Source organism: Neolamprologus multifasciatus, chromosome 7, assembly GCF_963576455.1.
Source record: "Neolamprologus multifasciatus chromosome 7, fNeoMul1.2, whole genome shotgun sequence".
NCBI lineage: Eukaryota > Metazoa > Chordata > Actinopteri > Cichliformes > Cichlidae > Neolamprologus > Neolamprologus multifasciatus.
The window spans coordinates 47,871,509-47,888,644 of NC_140445.1; the positions used below are offsets into that span (position 1 = coordinate 47,871,509).

General features: G+C 38.0%; 1 protein-coding gene across 1 annotated transcript; it reads left to right on the forward strand.

Moving 5' to 3' along the window:
- The first annotated feature begins 10,079 nt into the window (after window positions 1-10,079).
- LOC146515163 (phospholipase A2 inhibitor subunit B-like) lies at window positions 10,080-15,309 on the forward strand. The gene is made up of 5 exons (XM_085168262.1): window positions 10,080-11,138; window positions 11,236-11,398; window positions 11,816-11,929; window positions 13,064-13,138; window positions 13,400-15,309. The coding sequence occupies exons 2-5, from the start codon at window positions 11,251-11,253 to the stop codon at window positions 13,780-13,782; spliced, it is 720 nt and encodes a 239-aa protein (XP_085024388.1). The 5' UTR covers window positions 10,080-11,138; window positions 11,236-11,250; the 3' UTR covers window positions 13,783-15,309.
- The last annotated feature ends 1,827 nt before the right edge of the window (window positions 15,310-17,136 follow it).

The following is a 17,136-nucleotide window of genomic DNA, read 5'->3' on the forward strand; positions in this document are numbered from 1 at the left end:
GCAGACTGGGATCATACCATTATGTGAAAGAAGGAAGGGGGGCATGAGCTCCGAAAATATCAAGTGTAGTGGTACATGCAAGGTACACAGAGAGAGGGAGGAGCTGGATTTCAATGCAAGCGTGTCAGGAAAAAGAAAGAGACGAGTGAAAACGTGAAATAAGCAGCATCTGGCTGCTTTTCAATGATACTGAAGACTGCAAAGCTGAGTACAGAATTGATCCAATTAGGAGCTGGCTAAAGTGATGCCTGTTTCTATTTTCAACATTTTTAATTGTGGAGGACAAAAGTTTTAAACTTGTCCAGGCCTTAAACCTCGTGTTTGTTCTCCCTAGTAGTAGTAAATGAATAAAACAAGACTTTTAAGAAAACACTGAATATAAAATTGCTTCCTTGAAAAAGACTAAATTTACAGTTCAGTATTAAATATGAAACAAAATGTGCCATATTCCATCTGTCAAAGTGTCTTTGAATGGCAGAGATGCAGAAATGTGAATGCAGAAAAAACCTCCCTCAAAACATATTTTTTATTCATACATCATACTGTGGTAAACTACCAGAATCAATTTAGGACTATTTTATTTAAAGACTATTGAGGAAAAACAAAACAAAAAGGCTTCAGTGAGACTAAACATTGACCCATTTGTACTTTTGCACATTTTGTATAAGTGATATCATTTTGTTGGAGTGATAAGCTCTGGTTGCATTCTTTCCTCTTTGTATCACTGTTACAGTGGGGCATATAATGGGTAAATATGCTTCCATTCTTAAAGCCACACACTTTTATAAATCATAAGCTTTGTTATTTTTTTAAACACAAATAACCAACAATTTGAACGTGATAGCATTTATTTTAATATTGCCAGAAAAGCTATGCATTGTTAACATGTTATTCGTATGATAATACCACAGGATGTTGCTTTTGGAACCTAATGTTCCAGGAAGCATTTGCAGCTGTTGTGTGGTTTGGGGTGAGAATTTAACTGTCCTTCCCAACCATTGCATTGCATTTCTTTTTTGTGTGCGTGTATTTGTATGACTCATATATATTCATTAAATTTTACTGCCAAAAAGCTTAGTGACTTCAATTTGTGTCTGTCACAATTTGGCACACAATGGGGCAGACTGATTCAAGTGATTGCAAGAGTCAGCAATTCCTTTGCATTTATAAATTATGTGGCAATTAATTGCAGACCTTGTTTAAGAGTGGTTGTTTTCATTCTGAGTCTGACAGAGACAGGTTGCCTCCCACAGGCTCAGCTTGCGGGCGACCAGTTGGTGGTCGTCCTATTTTTACTTTTGTGTGACTGAGGCCTAAATCACCTATTCTGTTCTATGCTAACTCACGATTTATTCATTCATTATTTACTTGCCATACTGTGATAATACTATTAGGCTATTGACATGTTTGCATTGTTGGAGCTGTTTTCTTTTATGTTTGTGTTTGTTAGGTTTACCTGTTTAACACACATATATGAACACACACACACACACACACTTGATACTCTGCAGTCACATTTCACCTGTCTGTTGTGTTTCATTTCAGTTTTTACATGTCATGACATTTCTGCATGTCAACTATTTGAGTCACAATAACATCTGAGAAATAATCAATAAACCCTCAGATTAAGGTTGGTTTCTCATCTGATCCCTTATTCGTCTTGAGCTGTTAGAATAACTGCTTGTATCTGCCATCCTTTTTTCTTTCTCTCATTCCCCTCGCTCTCTCCTTCCTTTTGTCTCCCTCAAGCCCTGTACCTGCATGTGTGAGTCTCAGGCTGGCTGTTCCTTATGATGCAGTTTTTAAAGGATGGTTTCATTTATCAAGGGAAAACAGACCCTCCCCCTGTGACTAAGTAATCCCTAATCTTTATACAGTAACTTGTTGTGCCTCCCTTGGCAGCAAGAACCTTCATTTTGTTATTTCTTTCTTTCTTTCTTTTTTGAGCCATTCAGAGATGAACTTGCTGGTGTGTTTTAGATCATTAAGTGAGGCTGACTGAGTCTTTTTCTTCCAGATTTTTGGTAGAAAGAACAATTCATGGTTCCATCAAAAACAGCAAGTCATTCAGGCCCTGAAGCAGCAAAACAGCCATAGACTATCACACAACCACCACCATGTTTGACTGTTGGTATGATGTTCCCTTTATGCCAGATGTAGCAGGATGCAAAATTTACAAAACTGTCAACTTTTCAGTTCACAAAATATTTTCCAAATGTTTTGGGGGATCAGAAAGATGTTCTTGGCAAACATGAGATGAGCCTTTGTGTTCTTTTTGGTCAGCAGTGGTTTTCTCCTTGAACTCTCCCATGGGTGCTGTTTTTACCCAGTCTCTTTCCATTTGTTGAATCTTGAATTACTGAGACAAGTGAGGCCGGCAGTCCTTTACATGTTGTTCCGGGTTCTTTTGTTGATCTGGATGATTCCTTGATACACTCTTGGAGTTCATTTGTTTGGCCAGCCACTCCTGGGAAGATTCACCTGTATTTCAAGATTTCTTCATTTGTGGATAATTGCTTTTATTGTGCCCAAAGCCTTAGAAATGGCTTTGTAACCTTTTCCAGAATGACAGATATCAATGACATTGTTTCTCTGTTTTTTCTTTATATTATGCCATGGTGTGTTGCTTTTTGAGATCTTTTAGCCTATTTCACTTCGTCAGGTAGGTTACGTAACCCACACAATGACTTTTGGATGAATGCACATTATCTTTGTTTATTTACAAGAAACGTTTGTAGGATGTCTTTAGAGTAAAGCACCCATGAAACACACAGCAAAACTTGTGAATAACTCCAGATTCATCAGTGACTTTTTTCAGTATTGATATTATTCGGTACATATGTTTTGATCATATTAATATTGTATTCTCTCAAATTTACAATATATAGGCAAAAATAATAATATAAAAGATTAAATCTATATATTTGTACTAACTGTTAATTGTTTTTTGTGTGTAGATGCACATTATTGATATTTCTCAATAATTTTGGCTTAACTCTTTATAAAATCTAGCAATTTAAAAATATAGTCATTTCATTTTCAAGCAAAAGTTCTCTAAAGACAATTAGTAATATAGAACGTTTATCAGAGTCATGACAAAATATATTGGAACTGACCCTGAACACATCAAATTTTTAGTCTCTCCACCTGGAAAAATGAAGATGTTTCAGCATTAAAAAAAAGAAAAGAAAAAGAAAAATACAGCAATGATTCGGCGATTACTAAATTCATTATGTTTCATCATCTCAGGAACACAATGTCAAAATAACATTTAAATCCAGTACATCACGGTTATTTCTCAAACTCTGACTGGCAATGGTTTTAGAAGAGGTTTAGTAACTGGCAGTGCTTTCTTTGCAGCTTTACATTTAGAAATGTGACAATTTGCAGCATTCTTAGTGTCTTACTTTGGATCATTTATTTTCTTGAACAGTCTGATTCAGTTGTTTTCTTTGGATTATGAAATGGCATTATCTAATTTCTTGCTAATTTCAAGTGCTAAAGAAAGTGTGTAGAGAATTACACCAATTCTTATTTTGGCTTGAATGCACATATTTCCTCATGTCTTCCATCTGTTACACAAAGCTGATGATTCAAGCAAAATTTGTAACAGTGGGAAAGAAAGTGCAAGTACAGTACTGTGAAAACTTATTTATCCCCTTCAAGTTTTAATATTAAGCAAAGATGGCTTCATCATCTCATAAACACAATGCCAAAAAGTCACAAAATCAAATTCAGTCAATAAAGGTTATTTCTTAAACTATTACTGGCAGTGCTATTAATTTAAAAGGCTTTATTACTGGCAGTGGTGTCTTTGCAGGTTCATATTTACTGAAATGGTTTATATGAGACACTGAGAAAAGTCACTGGGTTGTTCAGTGACTGTTACTTTTATTATGAATGTTAGACCATAAGAGCAATAGACTGGACTCTTCTTGGCCTCCTATGCTGACCTATTTATTAAACATGTACATACAGGAGCATCCTTTTGTCTCTCTCCACATCTGCAAGAACAGAAACATCAAATAAAAAAAAAAAGCTTGCACTTCAATGATGCGTCATTATTCATTAATAGCAGATTTAATTCAATTTTATAAGATGAAATACTGAGGATTTAAAATGCTCTCGAAGTATTTTTCACTCACAGTCTGTAACATCAGTTCCAGTTTTCAGCTGATGGTTTGTTTGTTTGTTTTTCAAAACAACGCAAATCTGTTTATTACACACACACACACACAAAAGCTTTTAGAAAGCACCATAGTCTTTTTCAGTATTACTGTCATGTAAGACAGTTTAGTTCAGTATGACAGGAGCACAGGAGTCAATATGGTCTTATAAAAATAGCCAATTATATTTGAACTAAAAAAAACAAAAAACATATTGTTTGTGGTTGTACAAATATTCTTCATAGCCACTGATTTGCTATTTTATCCTTTGTGTGCAAAAAGCATTGTGGAATCTCTTGACAGTTTTTGGAAGAATATGTATACCATCTGTTACTTGATGCAAACATATTTTGTGCTCTAGATGTTTTGCCAAATCCTATAAAGTCCCCAGGAGCTAGATTCAACTACTTTTCAAAGGGCATGTCAAGGCGTGTGAGGGAGGGGACCAGTAACAAATAGGTCCGGAAATAGAATGAAAAGGAAAACAGACAGAGTTGTTCTATAATAATATAGTTTTATTACAAACAATATGGTTTTATTACAAATAACCCCATCTTAAAAAGCCGGCAACGCCGTTTTACCAATAATGCCAAAGAAACAAAGGAAACACTCACAGCAACAGCAACAAAAGAAAAAAAACTACCAAACAAATAAGGGAGGCACTTCCCACACTTCTTACTTTACTCCTCACCACAGGGAGACAATCTCAGGACCCACAAGCCCGTCTACTCACTACTCGAAGGAGGCTGCCTGTCCAAAACCTAGCAGAAAAACGTGTAGAGCCACAAAGGGGGAAAAAAAACACCTCGCTCACAGTTCATCCCCTGCTTACATAGCCTCAGAGGTGATTGCTGACTGGATCCAGGTGGCAAACGAGGCTAATCAAAAGCAGCTGTGTCCTGGGGCAAGAGGAGAGTGAGCGAGACAGAGGGGGTAGGAGTGGCAAGAGAGGAGGAGGCAGAGAGAGTGGGCAAACACCCCACCCACACAGATTGAGGGTCAACGAGGCCTCGGATAGCCGCTGAAACACTGGACATATGATCTGCCCATGTGTCTGTATAGCACTACATCATCTAGATACACATTGCACTGGGGCACATCTTCCAACACCAACTGCATTAAACGTTGAAAGGTAGCTGGGGCATTTTTCATGCCAAAGGCCATTACTGTATATTGCATGAAGTGGTCAGGTCATGCTGGCTCAGGGCATCTAAAACAGGCTCTACAACAGGATTGTTGGTCACCTCAGGGGTAGGATAAACTTTCCCACCCACTATGTCATTTCCCATTATAAAATCCACCCCATTAATCGGGAAAGAAGGCCACACAGCCACTGAAAAGAAACCACTCACCAGCTTACTCTGTACCCAAATATGATGGAGGGGAGCTGGCACAAAACTCATCCCAACACCTCTTACGATGATGCTAGCGTCACTATTCAAGCACACTAGCTAGTATGAGGGACTGTGAGCCACCAGTATCACGCAGAATGGTCACTTCACACTTGTCCTTGGGCTTACCAGACAGCGAAACTGTCCCCTTAAAAATGAAAGGCTTAAAACATTCATCTGGGGTCTCAGGTGAGGGGGGCCTACTGACAGGAGGCATGGTTTTATTCAGCCCCACCCCTTTTGGTTTACGTGAAGTTGAGACTGATTGTTTCTGTTTACAAGCGTCACAATCTGCGATCAAGTGGCCAGACTTAAAACAGAAAAAAACACTTTCGGTCTTGCCTTGGGACGAGACACAAGTACCTCACTCTTCGGGTACTGTGCAGCTGGCACCTCGTTAGCCTTCACTGGGGCGTCGCGTCGGTCATACCTACTGACACTGGTTTTATGGACGAGCGCAAACTCATCAGTCAGTGTTGCAGCCTGCTGTAGCGAGGAAACCTTTTGTTCATTAATATATACTGCTATGCGCTTCGCAATGCAGTTCTTAAATTCCTCTGTCCGCATTCGTTCACAGATCGAAGCCCGGTCAGCAGCTTTGCAGGCTGCACACCACCAATCGAAAAGGACACATTTTTCCCTGGCAAAATCAAGATAGGACTGACCCTGTCCCCTTTTCAATCCCCGGAAACGCTGCCTATAAGCCTCTGGGACCAGCTCATAAGCCAGCAGGATAGCACTTTTTAGCTTGTCATAGTCCAGGCTGTCTTCAGCTGACAACGAGGAACAAACTTCCTGAGCCTTACCTGCCAGCTTACATTGTAGCAAAATGGCCCATGAGTCCCGTGGCCAGTGCAAGGCTGTGGCTTTTCACTCAAATGACTCGAAGTAGATGTCAACCTCATTGTCACGGAACACCGGAACCAGACGACTGTTCATCAAACAGACCACATCAAACGGTGTGTCTGCCTGCCGAATGGAGTCAGTCGCAGGAAGGGAAGCCGGCTGAAGTTCCAACTGTCGCAACTTGACAGCTGTCTCCGCCTCCACCTTTTGCAATTCAACCTCCCTTACAGTATGTTAAAAACTGTTAACAAACTGTACAGTGACAGACGTGTTTACTAATTAATCAAGTACATCATAATTGTTTTCATAAAAATTTGTTAGTTTTTTTATAGTCATGTTTTAACAGTATTTTATTCTCCTCATCTCAATAGTGCTTTGCCTGTTAGGAAACTAGGTGGCGCCCCAAGTTAAGTTTAATAGCTTCACTACCCCATAGACCCAAGTTCAAGGTGTGTCCAGATGTTGCTTGTTATAAGAATTTGGATGCTATTGTAGCTCTAATGTAATAGAAACTCTTGACATTAAGAATCCTGGGCCCAGATTGTGTCATGACACTGGGTCTGTGACTCAGTGTTTATGTGTTTTCTGGTGTGATTAATATTCTTTGATTTAGTGTCATTCATGGTTCTGGTTCTTAGCTGTTTTCTGCTTACGTTATATTTATAGTTTCTAGTCTTTAGTTTTCTGTCACTATGGTTTCCCGGTGTTCCACATCTAGTTACTCTTGTGTCCGTGTTCTATGTTCCCTCTCTGTCTCCCCAGTCAGAATGACAGTTTCTTCCCCAGACTCAATGTTCAGCTTGCATCTCCATATTTGTGTCTTTCCTGTTTTATTTTGACAGTCCCTTGTCCTGTGTTCATTGTATTCAGTATTGCTTCCACCTTGTCTCATAGTGTCCAGTGTTTAAAAAGTTTAAAAAGGTGATAATTAGAATACAGTTACTAATTTTGGTAGCGTCAGTTACACAATGGACCCAGAGCCAGCACAACAGAGCCAGCAGTGCATGGGCAGGAATGCATTTCTTACGTGGAAATTCCGACAGCACTTCACATTTAAAGAATAAAGGGATGGGCAAAATCTGACCATGCAACGCAAACTCTGTTTGCCAGCAACTAAGCTGCTCTCAGTGTCAAAAGATTCCACCTCTAACCTAAAGAAACATCTGGAAGTTAGTTATTTTTAAAAAACTAATGTTAGCCTACTGCATCTACCTTGTTTTAGTTGTGGCAGCTACCTGGGTTATATGCCACTTCAGTATCTTCGATGTACTATTGCTGTGTTTGTTACTATTACTGAAGGCTACTTGCCACCAAGCTAATATTGCTAGCTGGCGTTAGCCGAGGTTAGTTCATAGACTGCAGACTGTTAGACTTGATGGATAGCATTAACAACCTGCTAACGGCAAATAATCTTGTGCAAGTCTTGAAGCAGTCTTTGAACTAACCTTCTTTTTTTTTTGTTGCTTATGAGTCATTTTAAAAGCAGAACTGTAAGTGTTTTCTCCATACATCATATTTTGGTAAACTATCAGAAGCTAACTAGAAGCTAAAAGACTATTTTACAAAACACTTCACACTGAAGTAAAACACTTCAGTGTGACTAAAAATCTATAAATTTCCACTTTTCCTTTAGCTTGTGATATTTGTTTTTGTTAGAGCGATAAGCTCTAACCTCAGTCTCTGCTCTTTGTATCGCTGCTGCAATGAGGCATATTGTGGGTAATATGTTGCCATTTTTAAAGCTACACTGATAAACTGATCAAATAATTCCCTGGATGGAAATTATGTTGCTCATTGTTTGAGATTTTAACAGAATTTTTAGTTTGTAGAGCTCAGGGAAATCACAAGATCTGCAGTTTTGTTTAACAACTTTTTTAGTTTCACAATTACACCTGTTTGTTTTCTTTTTTCTGTATTTTAAACTGCTTCTAATAGCAAAAAAGAAACGTAGGTGAGGTTCCCTGAAAGGAGTTCTTTACCTAGAAACTCATTTTGAGTCCAGTCTTTGAATGGCCACCCATGCAAGTCCCTCACCTCACTGACTATCATTCTCTTAAGGGCTTTATAAATCTGAAGCATTGTTGTTCTTAAAACAACAATTTAAGTGTGTTGTTTGTTAATATTTCCAGAAAATATGCGTAACTAACTGTAGCGAAAGGAACACAGAAATTGTCAGATGACATTGAAGTGGCTGAGTGTAAGAGAGTGTTATGGACAGTGCACAAAAGTAGCTTTACTGAGACCGTACATATAAGCTACACAATTTAAAGAAAACAGACAAGAATCTTATTTTCAGGGGACTATGAGAGGATTTTGCTTGACATCTGATGTTTTGAGTTTCCATGGACATGCTATACGGCGTCCAGAGGACGGTCTGTGTATTCAACCTCACCTCTGGCGCCGGCGCCCACCTCTCAATTTTAAATGCATGTAGACATTGAGGGTTCTCGGGAGGGGCCGTGCTGACACCTGCTGCTCTCCGACAGGAAGCTGCCCCTCTCATGGTCCTCCTTGGGCTCTCGCGCTTTGCGGACCTCTGGATGTCTGGGGCTTGGGTCTCCTCTATGCCTGCTTCATGCCCTGGGAGACGGGGCTATGGACCCCCACATCCTCGATGGTGAAACCTTTTGAATACAAGCGCGCTCATCCACACAGGTGTACACATGGGTGCTCACAGACACAAGCTATATCTTTCTTGGCTGCTTCCTCAAAACACATTGTGTGCTGTTGGTCTTGTGTGCTGCGCAACAACATTCCAACTGGTGTTGGCCCGAGGGGCCGATGGCGCGATATGGCAGCCTCGTTTCTGTCAGTCAGTGAATGTGAGAGTGAATGAATAGTGGCATTGTAAAGCGCTTTGGGTGCCTTGAAAAGCGCTATATAAATCCAATCCATTATCATTACACGTTATAGGTTATTGCAATGGTGTTGCGTTTATTGTATTGCTTTCTTTTTGAACCAAACAGGACATGCTAAAATAAAAAGAAAAAAAGTGGATACATGTATGTTTCTATCTTTCCAGGCCAGAAACAGGAAGGTGGCTAGAGGTCTGGACGGTGCACAACTTTATGGCTCCACTGCTCACCATCCGAACATGATACATTTCAAAGAAATATAAATGACCTGGTTTCAAAAAAGTAATGTCTATTCATTGTTTCGCTTTAAAATTTGATCACATCTGAAAACATGCACAATGAATTGATAAAAAACAACAAATGAATTGTAACTGAATAGAATCTGAGGCAGTAGCAACAGTTTAATAGCTTAATTGAAAAAAAAAAACCATTTTGATCATCTGACATCTGAAAGTGCACAATCTTAGTGATTCAATCCTATCAAAGCCATCAGTGCAGAAAACCATAAGAGTATATACATTATTAAAATATATAACTTATATAATAAAGACTCACCATTAAGCATTAGTAAGGTATTAGTAAGTGTTTCAGTCATCATTCATAAAACATTATAAAGCATTACTCCTCCTTTATAAAAAAAACTGATATAAATGTTTATTCTTGATTAATAGGTTCATGTATCATGCATATATAATATATAACTGTGATCAAAGTATTTACATGTATACTATTAAGGTTACATGCACTATTAGGATTTTAGGTATGAGCTCATTTTTTGTGAATTTATTAATAGAGAATTTTATAAAAACTTATTTGATTATTATTTTATGTACTTTTTTTTTAAATTCATAGTTAATTCAGGCAATTACTGATAGTCATTTAACCTTTTTGTGTGACTTCATCTAAATTGATTATTATGTTTACCTTATAAAGCATTTATTAATGAAAATCAATTAAGCTCACAAAGTCTTGGTTATCTTCACAACAGAAAAATGACAGACAAATCAAAAAGAGATACAAAACATACCAATATTTATTGCCAGGTGTAACTGTCAACCCCCAGAGATTTGCAGAAGATTGCAACGTAAGTTGGAACAGCGTCTAAGATGGTAAGAGGGGTTTAAGACAGAAAGAGAAGTTGGAGCTACAGGATATCTTACCTTTAAAATACTGAAGCTTCTTCATTTAAAATAAAATATGAATGAGATTATCACAAAAGTAAATGTTTCACAGAGCCTCACGAACAGTTGTAAACACTATAAACAAAATGCCCATTATATTAAGCCAATAAGCAGGAAAATGTCTCTGGGATGTTTTTAATTACTTTAGTGTATTCCTAAAGTTCAACTTTCCTCAGGTCTGTAGTCTGTTACTGAGCTTTAGTAAGATAACTCAGCACCCACTCAGGTTCAGGTCCAAAATGCTCCTGAATTAGTCAAAATAATAAGAGTGATGTTGTTCTTTCACACATGTAAAGTCAGCTTAAATAAACAAATTACAAGACACTTTGGAGCTGAATATAACTTTATAAATTACATAATAAGGAGGAGCAATACTTTATAAGTAATAAATAAAGCACTTACTAACACCTAGTTTATAGTGTGTAATTATTATAAAGTGTTATCAAATGATGTTGCTTGAATGGATGTTTGTCTATACACACTTTAATCTTTCTCAGACCTTTTTTGTTACAAAGAGGGAGGCTTTGGGCCTCATAGTTTTTTTTCTCTTTTCTGCCTTGTTTCCAATAAAATACTCACCTGGTTTTTATTTCCTCTTCAATGAGTGGCTCATATATTTTTGACTTTGAGTTCTGAGCTGTATTTGTTTGAAAGCAGCACACAAAGCAGCCCAGCTAGTGGATAACTGCTTGTATACTGGTGAGTTTTTATTATATTTTAATGTTAATACCATTTAACAAATGAACATCTCTGAATAACTTTGAAAACCTTTAACACCTTCTTGTTTATCTTTAAGCTCTGCATTTGAACAATGATGGCATGGCTCCAATTTTGTATCCTTTTCCTGGTGGCTCCAATTGGGTACAGTCAGAATCCAGGTCCTCGTGGTCCCAAAGGAGACAGCGGACTTCCTGGACCAGCTGGTCCACCTGGAGTAGCAGGACCAGTAGGTCAAAAAGGTGAGCAATAATCCTACAAACCACAAGACTACTGACCAGATACTATTTATATTTTATCTAAAGCTTGTTACAATTCTTTTGTATCAACAGAGGCTTATGCTACAAAGTATGAATGGCAGTGACACTGAATGAGCATTTTATGACATCAGAGAGTGGAGGCTCAATATATTTATACTTCTATATACACTTTATACTTAGATATATGGTTAAGTGTATTAAATATGGTCTTTTTTTGGTGCTGACGTGAAGCTAAAATTCCCATTTGAGTAGTGATTAATTAATAATAAGGTATTTAACTGCTTTTTAGCTCCGTATAACCAGTTTCCTAACGTTGTGAGAGAATTTTTCCTCTTTGGGCTGTGAGTGAATATCTGAACATATGGGGCTACACCTGATACTTCCATACCTGCTTTAAAGGAGATACTGGAGTTAATGGACCACATGGATATCCTGGACCACCTGGATCACTTGGACCTCGTGGACCACCTGGATTTCCTGGAAAATCTGGAAAAGATTCTGACTGCAGAACAGGTGAAAATAATTTTTTATTAGTTTCATTAGTTATTAAGTTTTATTTTTCATTTTTGCACACAAGGGCAGCACCAACCACTTTCTTTGCTATGAAACATTCCCATAGAAGCATTCAGTATCCTTAACCATTGTAACTTTCTTTCTTTCAGTCCAACCACTCGTTGTATCTATTTGTTGTAAATGCCGTGCAGGGGGCTGTACTCCCATGATGTTTCCTCTTCTTGCTCCTCTTCTGCCTGAGATATTCACTAAGCACATAATTGGTTGTGGCCATGTTTTTGATGTACTCATGGATCTTTGTCTTCTCCTGGACAGTGGTTCTCACTAGTCCTTGATTTCCTTGCTTCCACTTGAGTATAGAGTCTCTGGGTGTTGGACTTGAGGGGAAACCAACACAAGTACTAAAATCAAGGACTATGCCAAATAAAAATCTATTGAGGCAAGCATGAGTGTAGTAGGACTTGCACTAGGCATATCAATGGCAGTGATAGTAGCTGACTCTGACGATTGAATGGACTGGCAGGAGCAAAAGTAAAAACAACCTCTGTTAAATTTGATGCAGAATTTTAAATGTAATTTATACAAATTACTTTTACCATTTTAATCAGTAGGGTTTATTAATATCAAATTTTTGTTTTATATAGTGTCACTACTCACAGCAGTCCTCTTGGCACTTCACTGCATACACTATATTACTCTGTTTATGCTGGGGTACCTGATCCTTGGTTTAGAACGATATTTAGTGTAATGTGTTTTGGAATGTGAAAGACACAGAAATGTGGTATTTGAGAAAAAGTGCATCTTAGCTATAATTTTAATTGATTACTAGTGCTGTCAGCGTTAATCTCGTTAAAATGGCGTTCACGCCATAACCGCATTAACTTGACAAATCTCTGTTAGTGAGTTAACGCAGATTGCCCCGTGTGAGGGGCTGATGGCACTAACGCGTTAACGAGCTAACTGCGCTAATGAGCTAACCGCGCTAACGTGTTGACGCCGTGCATGATTAGAGATTTGAAGTTCAAAAGAGAAAAACTAGCTTTTATTTAATAACAGTTTGCAATTTTAAACATACACAAAGAAATGTTGGTCCCAAATGACTACAACACTGATAATTTTATCTGTTTGATCTAGAGCTCTTTGGTTACATAGACCAGGACCTTCAAACCATTAGAGCCCTAAAGGAAACAATAACCAAGTTAGAGCTGGGTAAGTGTCATCAGCAGCAACAGGACATAGGTTTTACAGTAACTCCATCATTAATAACTCTGGGGGGTTTCCTTGTTTGCTTTTAAAATTTCAATTATCTTTCAGATTATTATTTAACATAATAATTTGAATTTTGAGCAATAAAGCTAAATGGGAGGATACATGGTGTGTAATGACTAGACAAAACCTTTTTTCTGCTGGTTTCTTTAAAATAAAAGTAATTCATTCCAATTTCTCTTTCTATGCTGCTTTCTTTTTCAGTTATAAACTACGATTTTGCCCGAGGAGTTGATGGAAAATATTTTGTGTCCAACAAGGAAAGAGGCTCTTTCTTCCAAGCTGTTGAGTTCTGCTCCCGGAGAGGATTAGAGCTGACTTTGCCCCAGAGTGATAAAGAGAATAGTTTACTCACTGAAGTGTTTGAAAACAGTCCTAAAACAGTCTGGATTAATGTCAGCAATAGAAGAGCAGAGGGAAACTTTGGAGCTGATATGAAAAACCGACCTCTGACCTTTACCAGCTGGGCAAAAGGGCAGCCAGACAAATCCATCCAGGATCCAGGCTGCACCACGCTGTCAGAAGATGGCGTTTGGAGAGTGACAAGTGAATGCTCTATGAATGCTTACATTGTTTGTCAGTTATAGAAATGCCTTTGATGACATGAAGTAAAGTATAACTCTTTGGATTCTGGTGTGGGGAAATCAAATGGAGTACAAATATGTAATTACACATCTATCTGGTGCAATTTTCCTATTCCTATAAAACAGGTCAAAACATTCTTTCAAATCTTTTATTACATTTTTAGGTAAAATGAAAAGTTCTTTCGAGACCTGCAGTATTTAGTAACCATTCACCATACAGTAGCCATATTTATATTCATCCAGCAGAGTGAGAAGTCGTGGAGGGTGTTCTGGTTCGGTGGCCCCAGGATCTCATCTCTGCTTTATTTGCATGACTTGATCAAACAACAAACTTGTTAGTGAGTGTGACATGGCTGGAATGAGAATTAGCAGCTCAAAGTCTGAGGCCAGTCTGTGACTTGTTTTCAGATTTAAATGTATTGATTTTTTCAGCTTCCAAATGAATAAGCAGCTTGTAACCTGGAATGCAGCAGCAGTACATTATCATTTTGATTAAATCATTTCACCTTCATTACCTGAGCATGATTGTATCAATTTGTACATTGCACTTACTAAGATTAAAGTCATACATATGTTTCACTAGATAAATGCTTTATAACCACAGTTTTATCATGAGAGAAATACTCAGACATGTAAAATGTTTAAATGTGGATGATGGATTTGCAGGCAGATGTTAAAGAAATTTTAAGGTAAGTAACATTTTACTTTCAAATAACTCTGTCCTGTTCCTGGGTCTGTTGACCCAGTGTTTTAAGTTTTAGTTTTGGATGTTGTTTATGTTTAAGTTCATTAGATTAGCGAAGTTCATTTGGTTATTAGACTCCTTGTGTTTTCTTCCCCTGTATTTAAGTTTCCCTCACCCTTTGTGTTTCATGCTGCATGTCTTATGTTATCAAGTCTGTATTATCATGTCTGTCTCATGTTTCCTGTTTTATTTTGAAGGAGTTGTGTGTTCTTTGTTAATTGTATTTAGTTTCACTTCCTTTGTCCTGTCATTAGGCTCATGTCAGTCAGCTGTTCCTCCATGTGTTCCCACTTCCCCTAATCACCTCCAGTGTATTTAAGTCCTCTGTTTTCAGTGTGTCATTGTCAGGTCATCTGTTGTCCTTTGTGTCATGTTTCCAGGTTCTGTGCTCTAGGTACTTTTGTGTCCATGTTAGGGTTCATGTTTTGGGTTTCTATGTTATCTTAGCTCTCCCAGTTTAGGTTATTGTTTAGCTTCTCCTCTGCCTTTTGTTTTGTAATGTTTTCACCAGCCTTAATAAACGGCTCGCTTTCTGTTAACATTTAAGTTTTATTTCATGGTATCTGCATTTTGGGTCCTTTTCATAATACATACAGTCTGCCTCTGCCAGACTGTGACAAACACTTCTACTAAAGCAATGCCTTTGTGCTAGTCAATTTTGTTATGACCAATAGTGGATTTGTGTCTGATGTTATTCTCATACAGTTGAGCAAATATTTTGTACTACCACATGTAAGAAATGTTACTATTTTGGTAGTAACATCCAGGCATAGACTATGTGAATCTTCTTGTCTTTAAGTTTTTATATAAGTAATTTGTGCATAGATAAAAAAATATATTATATTGTGATTTTGGTGGATTATCTGTCTGCACTATCAGTTTTAAGTAAATTTAAATTTAATACTTTTAAAATAACAGGTTCCTTTTAAAGAAAACATTTGTAAAGCCTGACATTTGTTTGTAATAATGGTCAAAGCTTTTTATAGCATTTTTTTCTGTATGTGTAATCTACAGATTAAAAAATAATTCAAGAGAATAACCACTGTAAGCGTTGAATCTACTTTTAAAATTTGGTTATCACATAATTTTCTTACACTGAACGAGAATAAGACCAAAGTCATAGTTTTTGATAGTCACGCTCCGCCAGACCAGTTAGCTGATGCCCTCGGTCTGCTCGCAAGCCATCTCCCGCTCACTGTAAGAAACCTCGGAGTATTACTGGAAAGCTCTTTTAAACTAGAGAAACAGGTCTCCACTGTGGTAAAAACAGCTTTTACCAGTTTTTCCAGATATCTAAAGCAAAGCTGTTCCTTCCTCTAAAGGACCATGAAAAGCTTATCCACGCATTTATCACGTCCAGACTGGACTACTGTAACTCTCTCTACTTGGGCCTCCAACACTCTTCTCTTTACCGGCTTCAGTTAGTTAAAAATGCAGCTGCGCATCTCTTAACAGGTACTAGAATCTATCATCACATCACACATCTCACATCACATTTAATTAAATTAATTGCTGATTTTGTATATGCTAAGCAAAAAACTAAAATAAACCAAGACAAACAACAACCTCAAAAGGGATGGTTAGGTGACCTTCCTAAAACTGCAAAACCTTATGCATGTCAGGTCTATGCCACGAGCTCATGTGTTAATGAGTGTGTGTGTATCTCTCTATCTATCTGTATATATGTGTGTGTCTGTTTGATCCAGATCTCATTGGTTCCATGGACCAGGACCATCAAACCATTACATCCTTAAAAGAAAGCATATCTAAGTGATATAAGTTATTTTAGGCAGCATGGTGTCACGGTGGTTAGCACTGTTGCCGCACAGCAAGAAGGTCCTGAGTTTAATTCCACCATCAGGCCGGGGTCTTTCTGTGTGGAGTTTGCATGTTCTCCCCGTGTTTGCGTGGGTTCCCTCCGGGTACTCCGGCTTCCTCCCACTGTCCAAAGACATGCAGCTTGTGGGGATAGGTTAATTGGATAATCCAAATTGCCACTAGGTGTGAATGTGCGAGTGAATGTGAGTGCGAATGGTTGTCTGTCCCTGTGTGTTGGCCCTGCGACAGACTGGCGACCTGTCCAGGGTGTACCCCGCCTCTCGCCCTATGACAGCTGGGATAGGCTCCAGCGCCCCCCGCGACCCTGAAAAGGATAAGCGGAAGCGAATGGATGGATGGATTATTAAGTTTTGATAAAAATTAAGGGGAAAAAAGTTACTAATTACTAACTATATAATTCTATACAATACTATAATGGTAACTATACAATATTAACTGTACGATAAACAAAGATAAACAAAGACAGGACAGGGACAATACAAAGTGGAATGTGCAGTAGGTATTGAATACCAGTTTCAAGTTATTGTCAGGATATTATTGACGAGACATGACAAAGACGTGCAAAATACAAAATGTGCAAATATAATATAATTTAGGTGTGTGTTCAGAACTATGTGACTGAGTGTGCAAATAAGCATATTGTTCCCAGGTCCAGTTTGTAGTGGATTTGTGGTAGTTTTTGTTGTTTTTGAGTCTTTTGATGATTATTGTAATGTGTTTGTAGAGGTGTATGTTTACATCAGTCCTTTTTGTGGTAGTGAGTTGAGGGCTCT